General features: G+C 52.3%; 1 protein-coding gene across 12 annotated transcripts in view; it reads left to right on the top strand.

Moving 5' to 3' along the window:
- The window catches only part of Lhpp (phospholysine phosphohistidine inorganic pyrophosphate phosphatase), a 194,409-nt gene that overhangs the window by 47,451 nt on the left and 133,573 nt on the right, over positions 1 to 13,385 (top strand). For 2 of the 12 annotated variants that reach the window (XR_015440576.1, XR_015440574.1), the window contains one exon: positions 13,261 to 13,374. The exons of 5 other annotated variants lie outside the window; for them this stretch is intronic. Coding sequence is in view for 3 of the 7 variants with exons in the window: in XM_087185621.1 (XP_087041747.1) it covers positions 13,261 to 13,323 (63 nt within the window). In the remaining 4 variants the exon portion in view is untranslated. 5 more of the 12 variants (XR_015440573.1, XM_087185621.1, XR_015440575.1 and 2 more) reach the window with 4 other exon arrangements.

Raw genomic sequence — 13,385 nt, 5'->3', positions numbered from 1 at the left:
AGGGTCTGGGTTTTGAAACAGATGTGAATAGGTGTGAAGTGCAAAGATTAAAAAAATAAAAGCTGTCTTAGGTGCTGTCTGCCAGCGAGTGGGTGTGCTCCAGGGAGTGGCAATGTGCTCAGAGGCTTTACTGTGGTAGAGGTCATAGGTGGTGGCCCCTGCTAGCCATCCTCTTTTTCCTTTTTTTTTGGTACCAGGGATCGAATTCAGATCCTTGCATTTGCAAGGCAAGCACCAGAGCCACTGAGATAAATCCCCACCCCCTCTTTTTCCTTTTGCTCTGCTTTCTCTAGTCCATGAGAGGCAGAGAACCTAGAGACAACAGATTGGTGTCAGGGATGCTCAGGAATGGGACCTCCATCTGGAAAAACAGCTTGAGTTCTGTTTGCTGGGTCAGAAGTCTGCCCAGTTCTGAGCAGGTCATCATGGGCACCTGCTGCAGGTCAACACTTTCGGGTATGTGAAGCTGCCCAGGCTTTAGTTCACTTGGCCCTTGAGAATGTCTTAGACTTCAGAGCATTGCCTTACCTATGCTAGATGGATCTGATTGTGACCCTTCAGAGAAAGCACAGTTTTGCAGGTTTTTGGTTAAAACATGGTCACCAGGGGAGCTGGGTTTGGGCATGGGGAGGAGATCAGTCATATTTTAACTCAGTGATCTGCTTGGACAAGGTCAAAATTAATTAGAGGCCTGAGTGTTGCTCTGAGGTCTCTCCAGGATGAGGCACCTGTGGTTTTGGGGTTGTAAGTGAGCACCTCAGGTCTGAGGTCAGGAAACTCAGTCCCTTTTAGTCATCTTCTGCACCCTCTCAGAGTGCAGGCCCCCTTTGAAGCTCCAGTGCACCTGAATTACAGACTTTCTTTCTTTCCCAGGCTCTAAAGTGGGTGGTCTCCTGGCTTCCCTAGTTATGTCTGCCCTATGTCATTGAGGAAGACTCCATTGCCAAGCCAGAAACATTCTCTCTGAGAGGCCAGCCCAGGGTCCTGTTTTTGTCTGTGCTGCTATAACAGTACCTAAGCTGGGTAATTTATAAAGAAGAGAAATATGTTCTCTCACAGTTCTGGAGGCCAGGAAGTCCAAATCAAGGCACCAGCAGGTTCTTTTTCTGGTTCCAGTGTAGCACCTAGTTGCTCTGTTCTCCAGAGAGGGAGAGTGCTGTTTCCTCTCATGGCAGAAGAGAGAAGCCCTTTTAATGATAGCATTAATCCTTATGACCAAACACCTTCCTAAAGCTCCACCTCCTCCTGCTGTTGCATTGGGAACTAAGTTTCCAAGACCTGAATTTGAGGGGGCACATTCGGACTGTAGCAAGGCAGCAAGGCCCCTAGTCTCACCTTTGCCTCAGAGTTGCAGAGCCTGATCTTGCTGTTGTTCCCAGGCAAGGAGCTCCATGCTGAGGACTGGAACTTGGCACCCCTCACTCTTGCACAGTTCTGCCCCATGGCAGTCACCTGGAGACCAGGCCAGTGTGAGCTCAGTGTGCATCTCTGACTGCTGAGTGTGACAATGATGCCTCCTTATTTGAAAACACAGTGGTGTTCCTGAGTAGAAAGTGAAGCCTAAGACCTATAAATTTTGTACATAGGGCTTTTTCTGGTTTGTTAGGGAAAAAATGTGACTTTCTTGATTAAATGTCCTCATTTGGAAACTTCCCGGCCTGTGTAAGTGAGGTGCCCCTGTATTAGCCTTGTTCCAAGCTCACACATGCCACTAGATGACTGAATCTGAAGAAGGTCCCCATCCCACAGTAGGGAAGTTGCCAGATGAGCAGGTGAGCATGTGGAGGCTGTGCTACCCTACGCCACCGAGTCAACCCTTTTCAGAGTCCAGTTATCTGCATCACATTTAAAGGAAAGTGTAGGAGGGTCTGCGAATGTGGCTTGCCTAGTATGCTGAAACCCTGGGTTCCACCCCCAGCACTTCAAAAAAAAAGTAAGTGATGTCTACCTAATAGAGTTTCCCCCTAGAGAGATAAATTCCACGCACAGCTTGCCAAATCCTTCTAGACATGCATACTGTTAATGTTTGGGTTTTTTTATTTTATGAAAATGGGATTATATTGTTCTGCAACCTGTAGGTTTTTTTCTTTTTTTTTTTTCTTTTCTTTTCTTTTTTTTTTTTTTGTATCAGGGATTGAACTTGGGACCTTGCGTTTTCGAGTCAGGTGCCAGAACCACTGAGGTAAATCCCCGGCCCTACAGGTTTTTTTCTTGAACATGTTTTTTGGCATCTTTCCTGGGCCATTTCTCCTCCTTGTAAACACATGACGATACGCTGCCTATCAGTACTCGTGCCAGTGCCTGGTGCAACAGCGGTCTTTAGTAATGGCCAGCAGTGCTGCTGGTGTTGCTCCTGGGGTGAGTGATTTCCATTTGGCCCCCAGGTACAGTAGTCTTACCCTGGTTGGAAAGAATGGGACTTGACCTGACTTTCGCTTTGTTTGTATGGAGGCAGATCTACCTTTGCTAGCCCGAAGGGTGGAAGGACAAGAGTCTTGGTTCAGGCAAGGTAGGAACTGAGTTACCCTTGGGAAGGCCACAGGGCAGAAAAGGAAGACAGGTTCTACGAACATGAATACATGTATGTTAAAGGAACAAATCTCCCAGCAAGTGATGACTCTGAGGACCCTCACTATCCAGTATGGTGACCACAAGCTTCAAGGGGCAACTGAGTGCTTGAAATGCAGCTGATCCAAATGGAATATGCTGAAAGGGTGAACTGCATGCCAGCTTTCAGAGACCAAATAGGAAACACGTTGTGACTGAGCTCATCAGTAATTTTCTATTATTAACATTTCTATATTAACATTTTTTATCGATGTTGGTTGAAATGTCAACACTGTATGTTTATTTCATCTATTACTGCACTTTTTAAAGTGTGACTACTAGAAAATGTTGGCTTGCCTCTGTGGCTAACGTTGGCCTCGCGGCCAGGTGCCTCATCCCTGCACTACCCCTTTCTCCCTCCAGATGGCACTCCTTACCCATGGACTTACCCTCTTGGGACCTAGTGCATTGCATGGCTTGGACAGCAGGCTGCAGGGCCAGCCATGTTCTCCCTGGCCTTGATGGGACTTCACTGAGTTAGAGCAGGGAATCCAGAGTCCCCTGTGGCTCCTTTTGTGGTGCCCCCTGCCATATGTGGCTACCTTAGGCCAGTGGGCATCCTAGAGCCTGGGCCAGAGCCCCTTTCTGTGCAGAAATGCCACTGCTACCCTTCTGGCGGCATCCACCTCGTCCTTCCCAGGCCTGACCCTCACCCACCCAAGCTTCTTGCCCCTCTGGGAATCTCTGGTCAGGCAGCACTGGGTGTGGACGTCAGGATGGTCTGCTTCTGCCAGATAAGAGTCCCACATGGCAGGGCCCATGTCTGGTCTGTGACCGAGGCACATCCTTACCCCTGTACTGGGCCTCTCCTCTAGCCCTGAGTGGCCTTACAGGACCCACAGGTCACTGGATGAGTGAGCTGGGCATTGGAAGGCTTCCTGGACCTTGACTTCTGTTGGTGGCCAACTGGGAGAGTGAAGGGGTGAGGAGGGTGGCCTTGTCATGGGCACAGGTGGCAGATACCCATGTGATGAGTGACTTGGCACTCACACTGGTGTGAAGTTGAGGCAGGGCGGGGACATTGAGCTCTCTGGGCTGCTGAGCAGGGCTGGCACAAGAAAGGGAGGGGGCCATCTTATAGCCCCTCACTGGCCCTGCTGCAGGATGACCTTCAGCTGCTGTCCCCAAGGTTTGCACACAACTGCACACAGTTGTGTTTCCAAGGCAGCTCATCAGTCATCCGAGAGACCAAGGTGCTGTGGGAAGTGTGGAGTCTGGGCTCACTGGTGAGCTAGGAGATCTCCTGCTCATATGTCCATGACCCTCTCTTCCTGCTGTTACCACAGTGTGCCCAAAATAAGGCTGAAGCACTAATCTGGGCCTGAGCACAAGGTGGCTCAGCTTAGGAGGTGGGTTTTGCAGGGCCTGCTCCGCAGCAGGCTCAGGCCCCTGGCAAGAGGATCTTAGAGCTTTGTCAAGGGGCTGTGGTCATGTCCCCATTGTGAGCCAGGACAGGCTCTGGACAGATAGTGTGTACAGCTCTCCCCACTGAGCAGGCGTGACCTGGAACTGGGCATAGAAAAACACAAAGATTTCTCCTCATGCCTGCTCTGTTTGGAAGTCCAGTCCAGCCAGGATGTGGCCGAACCTGGCTGACAGGTAAGGGGCTGAGCGGTCTCCCCACCTACACCTCCCTGCTCCTAGGGCATCTGCCACATTGGGCATGAGAGCAAAACCTGGTACCCAGGCCACACAGTGATCCCCTGGACTCCTTGAGGTTCCTCCAGCCACGGGGCATCCCTGCCGCCCAGCCCAGAACCAAGTGCTTACTCCATAGTGTCCCTGTACCCACTAGTACAAGTCCTTGTGGGAGTCCTGCAGACCCATGGGTGCTGGCTTCCCCCAGGACAGGCCTTTCACATGAGACAGCCAAGCCTTACCCAAGGCCACCAAGCGAGGGTTCCAGGGACTAGACTAGAGTCCTCGCACTCCTTCACGGCAGGTGCTTTGCCCACTACTTTCCCTACTGGGAATACTCTGCTCTGTGCTCAGATCTGTGGCAGAGCCATAGTTGCTGCTTTCCTTGGCCTTGCCTCAAGGTCAGGCAGGGCTCTGGGGTGGAATGGCCAGGACTTGTGGGGAGGACTGCTGCCTGCCATTGCCAGGCATTGCTTCCCCTTCTTTTCTTCCTCCCCAGGGACAGGCTGCATCTTCCCTGGGCACTGGAGTTGGGCTCAGGGTTCTCCCATCGCAGCATATACATGGAAGGGACATTCTGCCCATTCTGAAGAGCTCTGTCTGCCCCCAGTGGGAGAGAAGTAGCCATCAGCATGTCACATTCCTACTTCTTTCTATCCTCACTGACCCCGCCTCCTGGGGACCAGCCGGAAACTGGGCAGTACTGCACTTCACAGTTTCCTTTCACTCTAATACCTAGTCCGGTCAACACCCTGTGTCTTAAGCATAAATTGAAGGTGCCAGTGCTCGAACCCTCTGCTAACTATGTAAATAAACCAGCTACACAAAGCTCACATTGGATCTTCCCTTGCTGTGTTCTCAAGGTTGGAAGATATTTTGAGCCCAGAATGGTCTTTTCCCTCTGGACTCCAGAGCAGAAAGGTTTTCTGACCAGGATTCCAGTAGCCTGAGCCTCGCTGAGGCTCAGATGCTCCCTTTCTCCTAAACTGAGCTGGGACCCAGTTGCTGTGGGGAGCCTTTCCAGCCATGGCCACTCAGGATTCCAGCCCTGCACAGGCTGCCCAGTGAGGACAGTGAGGCATCTGCCAGTGGGGCAGAATAGGCAGGAGGGAGGATGCCACAGACAGCTGCCACCCAGCACCCCTTTGACTGGGCCCTCGTGACTACAATGACTGGCTTCACTTTTTCTTATAGAAAGAGGCTCTGAGTTCTCTTTGGAATGAAACAGACTTTTCTTTAGTTGCCATGTAGGGTTTGAGGGATGTAAGTGAATGGGGTGCTGTTTTTCAGCTGTCACCTATGTCACAGTGAGCAGCTGCCCAGTGCAGACCAGGTGTGGAGGGCAGCACCAGTCAGCAGGCCCAGGAGCTGAGGTCCCTCTGTCCTTGGCCCTTTGTGCCTACAGATGGGAGCACTGCCACTGTTGGGCTGAGCAGGACCTCCTGTCCTCCTGTGGAAAGCCCCAAGTCCAGAGCCACTGGAAGACGGTCCCGGCCCAGTGGAAACTGGAACCAGCTGCCACCCCGTGCAGTGGAGTGGGCTAACGCTGGCTTGAGGCCTATTCCCCACTACCAGTGCAAGGAAGGGCAATGAAACAAAGCTTGGGAGGCTGCGCTCGTGGAGCGATTCAGTGTCCCGGCAACTCTTCAGAGTTTTCTGGTCCTGTGGCTGCGGCGATGTTTGAGAACCCTGGCCTCAGAGAGATCCCTGAGCTCAACTGGGGTCACGCAGCAAGAGGGGGACACACCCATATTCAAGCCTGTGTGCTCTTTTCCTTTTGTCTCTTTTTGAAACAACTTCACAAGAAATAATTCCCATACTGTACAGTTTAGTGGGTTTTCATGCACAGGTCACAGTTGCATAGCCTTCCTCACGATCGATTTTATAACATTTCATCATTCCAGGAGGAAATCCCGAACCCTTTAGTCATCAGTACTAAAGCGCCGATCTTCCTAGCCCTAGGCAGTCGCTAACCTACTTTCTGAAACACTTTCATTAGAAAATATTTTTGAGGTACTAGGGATTGAACTCAAGGGCACTTTACCACTGAGCTGCATCCCCAGCCCATTTTATTTTTTATGTTGAGAGAGGCTTGCTGCCCAGGCTGGGCTCGAACTTGCAGTCTTCCTGCTCAGTCTGACAGAGTGCTCAGATTACAGGTTTGTGCCACTGTGCCTGCCTTCATTAAAATTTAAAAAAACATTTTTTTGTGTGTGAATCCAGGTGTGTTGGTGCACACCTGTAACCCCAGAAGTCTAATAAGAGATCAAGGCAGGAGGATCCCAAGCTCAAGCCCAGCCTTGGCAACTTAGTGACTTGGTGAAACTCCCTGTCTTTAAAGTAAAAAGGTCCAGGGATGTATCTCAGTGTGAGGGCTGTGAGTTCAGTTACAGTACTGGAGAAAAAAGTGTGATGTGAATAAACTCTAACTGTGAAGTTTAATGACTAACAAAGCAAACACCCTGGTCAAGAACCAGGACACTCCCAGCTCCCCAGAAGACCCCAGTCCCTGACCAACTCCCGTCCCTGGCCTCCTGAGTGACCTCAGCCCCCTCCTTGGTCACAGTCATTTCTGAGTGTGCTTTGTAGCCTCTCATGGGAATCCCCCAGCAGTGGAGCTGGGGTGGGCCTGTTCCAGCCTTCCTCTGAGTGGAATACCACATGGATCATTGGCATAGTTGGTTCTTCCTGGTGGCCATGTGTTCTCTGTGGTACAAGCTCGCCTCTGCCTATCCCTCAGAGGAGATGAGGAGATGTTTGGGTGGGTCCTGGCTAGACCATTCTGCACAGGCTGGCAGGAATATTCCGGTCTGTCTGCTGGGCATATGGGCATGGGTCCTTCTAGGGCAGGCCTGCCAACAGATGGCACGTCATGGGTCATATGTTTAGCTTGCCAGATGACATGAGACTGGTAGACCAAGTTCCTGTTGCTCCATAACTTGGCCATCAGTTAGCTGTCTGACAGGGAGGCCCTTGTTCCTCCCATTTTATAGTCCTAAAGGGTCTCAAGGGCATGATAACCACCTGGCAGCCCAGTCCCCTCCAACCCTGGCCCTCATAAGAGACTGGTGAGGGACCCAAAGAGGCCCTGGGGAGGGTAGAATGGGCCTCACGTGGAGGGTTTTGGGAGGCAGAGTTGGGCATGTGTGACGAGGTCAGTGGGACCTACCCGGTGCTGCAGGTGATGAGGGCATGTCTGGGGCGGACACTCCATCTTGGCTGCCCCCTCTGGCTTTCTCTGGAGTGTCCCTGCTGTCTGACTTGCTAGTGGGTGGAAAGACAGAATTAGAAATAGTGGTACTTTCTGGTGCCTGACCTCATGATTGTGCTTGGTCCCTGACCAAGACCACTTTGTGTCCAGGGCAAAAAGGGAAAGGTACACAAATCCATCCGCAGCCGGGCTATGCTCTGTGTTCCCGAGGAGATACCAGTGGGGCTCTGGGCTAATAGAGGCTGGGGGTGGCCACAGGGTGAGTCCGGGAGGTCAGGGGCCAGCCCAGGAGGGAGAACACTCATAAGCAAACTCCCAGCCCCAGGAACTTGCCTCTGGGGAGCCTGCAGGTAACTCAGGTCCTGGAAGGTTCCAGGGTGGTGGGACAGGAATTGAGGAAGGGTCTACTGGGCCTTCCAGTTCCACCGGGTCCACTGGGCCAATCCAGGAGTCGTCACTCAGCAAACATCCAGGGTATGTGCTCTGGGCCTGCAGCTCTTCTCACCCCTCTGATACCCTCAGCGCGGGACACTCAGCAACAAGCTCACAAGGAGGCTGTCGGAGGGGTGCCTCACAAAGGGACACCCATGCAGGCCTGTGCAGGTGCCCTCACCTGTAACCTCAGCTCATATGAATCCTATAGCCTGGAAGGTGCCTCTCATCTTCCCCAACTTATCAATGTGGAGGCGGCAGCAGAAAGAGGTGGAGTAACTTACCTAAGGCCACACAGCCTGCCAGAGTAAGGATTTGAACCCAGCTCGCTGACTCGGAGCCTTGGAAGCCTCATAGCACCCTGTAATTAGCTAGGTCTCATGGAATTCTAGGCAAGGGTCAGTCATGCTAAACAAGAATGGCAGTGTGGGGGCTCATGGGTCTGCTCAGCCCCCCTCCTCGCTTCATACCTCTACACACACACACGGCCTGATGAGTGGGCCCTTCGCAGGGCCTGGCTTTGGGGGCTTCTGAGCCAGGGCAGACCTTGAAGGGGGTCATTTGACCCCATCCACCCCACCTGAGGGCCTGGTGGCATGAGGTGACAGGTGGCAGCTCCAGAAGTCACATGTTTGTGCTTAGAGTCAGCTGAACTGGAGCCCTCCCTTGCCTGCTGTGGGGTGGAATAAGGAGAGGATGCCAGGCAAGTGTGGGCAGCTCTGGCAGGGGTGCAGCATGCTGGAGAAGTAAGGAGCCACTGCCCCGAGACATGGCAGGAACAGTGGCCCACTATCCTGTGCCAGGCTGGCCACCCGTCCAGAGTGTTCTGGACACTTCCTATGGGCCTCAGTTTCCTCATGTGTGGCTCCAGTGTGAACCTTGGCCACTTGGACTCTGTGGCATCCCCCACAGTGCCATCCAAGCCCCTGCTAGGGGAGCCCCTCTGAGGCTGGGTCTCATCCCAGTCTTCTCTTGCTTCCAGGCAAGTGGCCCCAGCCTTCTTGCTACTATGATGTGGCTTGGGGACATGGCCAGTGCTGTTGGCATGGGCTAGCCTAGGAGGCAGAGGGAACGTCTCCCAAAGCTTTCCTTGTTGCTCCTGTTTGCCTGCACCCAAAACAGATGCTCTATGACCCATTGGTCTGATTTCTGATTTCTGCTCTTCCAGAGAGATGAAGGAGAGAAGCAGAAAAGGGGACTAGAGCCCTGGCCCCTGTCTTGTGCTCTGACGAGTGCACTTTATTCACTTTCATTTGTGCAGTTTCTCCTGTGTTGTGGGCAGGACCGAGGGTGTGATGCTGCATGCTCCCCTGGCCCTGCTGTCATCCTCAGGCTGGGGGCAGCCAGGGACAAGCCCCCTACCTGGTGCCTACCTGGTACCCTGGATGCTCTTGCTGCCTTCATGTGGGTGAGCAACTGTGTAAAATTGGAGCAGTGGAGAAATAGAAAAGCCTGGCCCCTGTCCTCCCAGAGCACAGGTCCAGCTGGATAAACTTGGACATCATGTTTACTCCTGTGAGCCTCAGTTTCCTCATGTGTCCACTAGGAGTGAGTCTCCCTGCCTCCCACATTCCCCAGGCAATAGGTTTCAACATGAGTTTTGAGAGGACATTCAAACCATAGCAGTCCCCACTAGCAGTGAAGGGGGCCCAAGCCTGTCTTCTTGAAGCCCCTTTGTCCCCATCACAGATACTTAATGAGCACCTGTTATGGCCAAGCACTTCTGTGGATGGGGAGGAGGGGCAGAGGGACTGTGGGAGGCATCCCCACCCTCCAGGCTGTTCTTTCTAGTAGGGAAAACACATCAGTAGGTGAGCAGGTGGACCCACCTTCCAGAGGATGAGGTTCATTCCCTTTCCTGTGCCCAGCCGCCTCCCAAACTCATCTCCCACCACTGTCTGCTCTGCTGGCTCTGAGCAATGGCCTTTTATGCTCCCTGCCTTGGCTCACATCCTCCCTGGGCCACACAGCCCCTTCCCTGTGACCACAGATTGTTACTCCACCAGCCGGGCTTATGAGGGAAATCCCTGGTGGAGTCCTCTGGCCTGGGGCTCAGTCTCTGTCTTCCTACCATGCTGGGGCTTTCCTGGGGGTAGAGACTCAGTCTGCTGCACCAGTGGCCCTGGCCTGTCAGTGATCTTCAGGCCAGAGTTGACCTCCTGGCCCATGAGTGGGAAGGGTAGTTGGGTCCCTGTGTCCAAGAAGGCCAAAATCCTTGAGCAGTTGGTGGTTAAAAAACCAAAACAGGGCTGAGGATTTAGCTCAGTGGCTCCCTGCCTGCCTCGCAAGCACAGGGTCCTGAGTTCAATCCCCAGTACCAAAAACAGAACAAAACCAAACAAACTCAAATGTTATAGTGACTATAACCTCAAAGAGTCATAGTACATAATGGAATGGGATGGGACACCTGTGATTCTGCCTGTTCCTCTGAGTGTGTCTCTGTGTCCTTTGGGGCCACCATTCCTGTACCCTTAGCCCATCATTGTTTGCAGGCCTGGACATTGGGACTCAGGCTCAGCACAGAGGCTCCCAGCTGCAGCAGTGGGCATATGAGCCATGAGTTGGCCCAGGATTTTCCAGAACCCCTTGGAAAATGACTACTGAAATAATATGCTGAGACCTAGCAGTAGCCACCTCTGTCACCCCAGAAGAAAGTGCCTGAGGGTGAAGCCAACCAGTAGGAAAGCAGCCTAGAAATGCAGAAACTCCCAATTATATCATTTAAACATCTGGATCTAACTCTACCTAAAGCTGGTCTCACTTCTGGCCTTTTTAGTAAAGTGGGCAAATAAATTAGCATGTTGTGTTAACAGTGCAGCACGTACTGCGGGTATTTTAGGATTGGTACAAAAGTCTCTGAGGCCTCCCTGGTCAGTCAGCCAAGGCCCCTTCTTTCTGATGTATGCCCACTGGGGAGCTTGCTCCAAAGCTATGCTTTCTATACATGTGTGATGATGTGGTGTGCGAGGCCCAGCTTTGATGCCATATTTCTCAAGGGCAGACAGAGACCTCAATGGCCTTTGCTTCACATTCACATTCTGCTTCACATGCTTTCCTTCACATTCTGCTCACTTGCTCTGTGTCTGGAAAGTACCGGAAGGGACCTTACTTAACCTCTAGGAAACTGAGCCAATGAAGATCTGTTAGAGCCATCCCAAAATAGGACAGGCTGCCTGGAGAATGGGGAGTCCCCATCCCTAGAGGTTGGCAGATGACCTACTGGGGAAGCCAAAGAAAGGACTGCCCTGCTGGAGGTTGGAGGCTCAGAGTCACTCTCAATGTGCTGACAATGGATGGCACTGCTGGGGGCCAGGCCATTTCTGTACCTCTGATCATTGTGAAACTGAGAGGCTGGTCCTGTTTCCTACTCCTAGATGGGCCTCAAGTCTTACAGATGATATTGTCATTGTCATTCCAATATCAGTATTGTCACCTCTCATTTGCAGGTGTGAAAAGTGAGTCTTGTACAGGGCAGGGACATTGGTGCTGGGTTTTTCTGACTGGGACTGTCACCTGACCCTCCAGTTCCACCTGCTCTGGAACCTCCTCCTCTGGATCCTGGAATGTCAGCACTGGACCTGGAGTTCAGCAGTTAGAAACACAGGTATAGATATAGATGTGTGGCTACATGAATAGAAAGAAGTCTGAAGGGGAGCTACAGATGCTGTGGAGGACTGTGACTATGTCCTATATCCTTAGTGTCTTCTAGAGTGCAGTAATGCTGCTATATGAACAAGAGCTATTTTTATGGAATACTCAGACCTTATTTAACCTCTAGGAAACTGCCCATGAAGATGTGTTAGAGCCATCCCAAAATAGAACAGACTGCCTGGAAAGGGGAGAACTCCCTTCCCTCGAGATAACCCCAGAGGTTGGCAGACCTCCTGCTGGGGAAGCCAAAGAAGGGACTGAGTCACCAGCTGAAAGTACAGAATCATTAGTTTAAAAATAGAAACCAACCCAAGTGTCAATGGCTAGTGTGGGTCATTAGCCATATGTAAGAAAGCAGACAGGCTAGTTCTTCAGCTGCTTCTCCATTGCTGATGAGCACCCCCATTGTATGCCCCCTAAAGGGGAGGGTCCCTCTACAGGCCTCCAAGATGTTACCAGTTGCCAGGGGTTCTTTGGCTCAATTCCTATAGAGATCACACGTTGGCAACAGTAGCTCTTGTAGTGATAACAATCCTGAGCTCTGAATCCCGGTGCTGTCAATTCTTTTAGTGTGAGAGGACCCCCCTAGCTGATCAGAGTCAGCAGCTACTGGCAATCCTTGGGAACTCTTCTGACTACCAGTGATGGCCCCTCCTGGCAATTCTCTCTTGCCCTCTGTTCTCTGCTGCTAATGGCCTTCAGCGTTACCAGGTCCAATCTCTGACTGCTTTCAGCGCTAACAGCCTTTGGTGTTACCAGCTCAGTGTGCTCTACTGAAGACAGAAATCATGAATAGGCAGGAATATGCCACAGGGGAGAGGCTCTAGTAGTACTTATGCTGTAACATAACGGGGAGCAGTGCATGGACTGACTCCACGGTATGGGGGAAGTTGCTTATATAGGAAAAGGCAGACTTGTGGGAATGGGGCCCATCTCAAACCTGAGGATAGCTGCAGAGGGATGGAGTTACCCAGGGTAGCTACAGGGCGGAATCATCTGGGATAGGTCCACAACTGAAGACTGCTTCACTAAAGCAAATGTCTCCTGGAGACATGAAACACCAGATGTAGCCAGGTGGCTCCAAGGGATTCATTCGAGGAGGCTGTCAAATAAAAAGTACCTCTTGGGGAGCATTAGGCCCTTCTCTCCTGTCTCACAAGCTGCCAAAGCTCCTAGCTCCAGTCTGACCACTGATGCCCAGCCAGGGCCACCTTTTGACACATGAGACTATAATTCAATGAAAATAGGCCTCCTTGTAGGAATTCCAGCCAGCCACAGTCTGGATGGGTCAGTAGTGGGCACTGTGGAAGACCTTTCTGCTCATTCCACCCCTTCTCAGGGGCCTACTCCAGCAGGACTGGGACAGGGGGCACTGTCTGTGACTGTGGAGTCACTGTGACAGGGAAGGATGAGCTTCACCTGCACTCTGTCCTTCTCCCTTGGGCTGGGCAGAGATGTGGCCTCATTAGGTCCCACATACCAGCTTATGCAAACACCCCTCCTGGCCCGTGGGAGGGTGGCCACCTGTGGGCTGGATCCCAGCTGCCCCGGGGGGAACCGGTGCCAGGCCTGTTGTCTTTGGACTTGCATTCTGTGGCCCTAGGGTACTCATCGGCAAGGCAGGAATCAGGGTGAGACTCCTGGTACTTGAAAACGGAGGACTAAGTGGGCCCAGCTAGGCAGAGGTGGTCTCAGAGGTTGTCTCCCGGCTTGCCTTGCAGAATGCCCAGGCTGGCCTAGATGCCTCCATGAGGACAGTCCGAGCCCACCCTTGTGTCACCTGAGAGGACATCCCTGGGAGGAGCCTGGCAAAGACCTGAAGGCACCAGGTGGGGGTGAGCATTCT

This window comes from Heterocephalus glaber, unplaced genomic scaffold (assembly GCF_053883595.1).
Source record: "Heterocephalus glaber isolate CG9 unplaced genomic scaffold, H.glaber_assembly_v1.0 deba00001497, whole genome shotgun sequence".
NCBI lineage: Eukaryota > Metazoa > Chordata > Mammalia > Rodentia > Bathyergidae > Heterocephalus > Heterocephalus glaber.
Note: the sequence above shows the minus strand (reverse complement) of the source record. Positions and strands in the feature narration are given on the sequence as shown.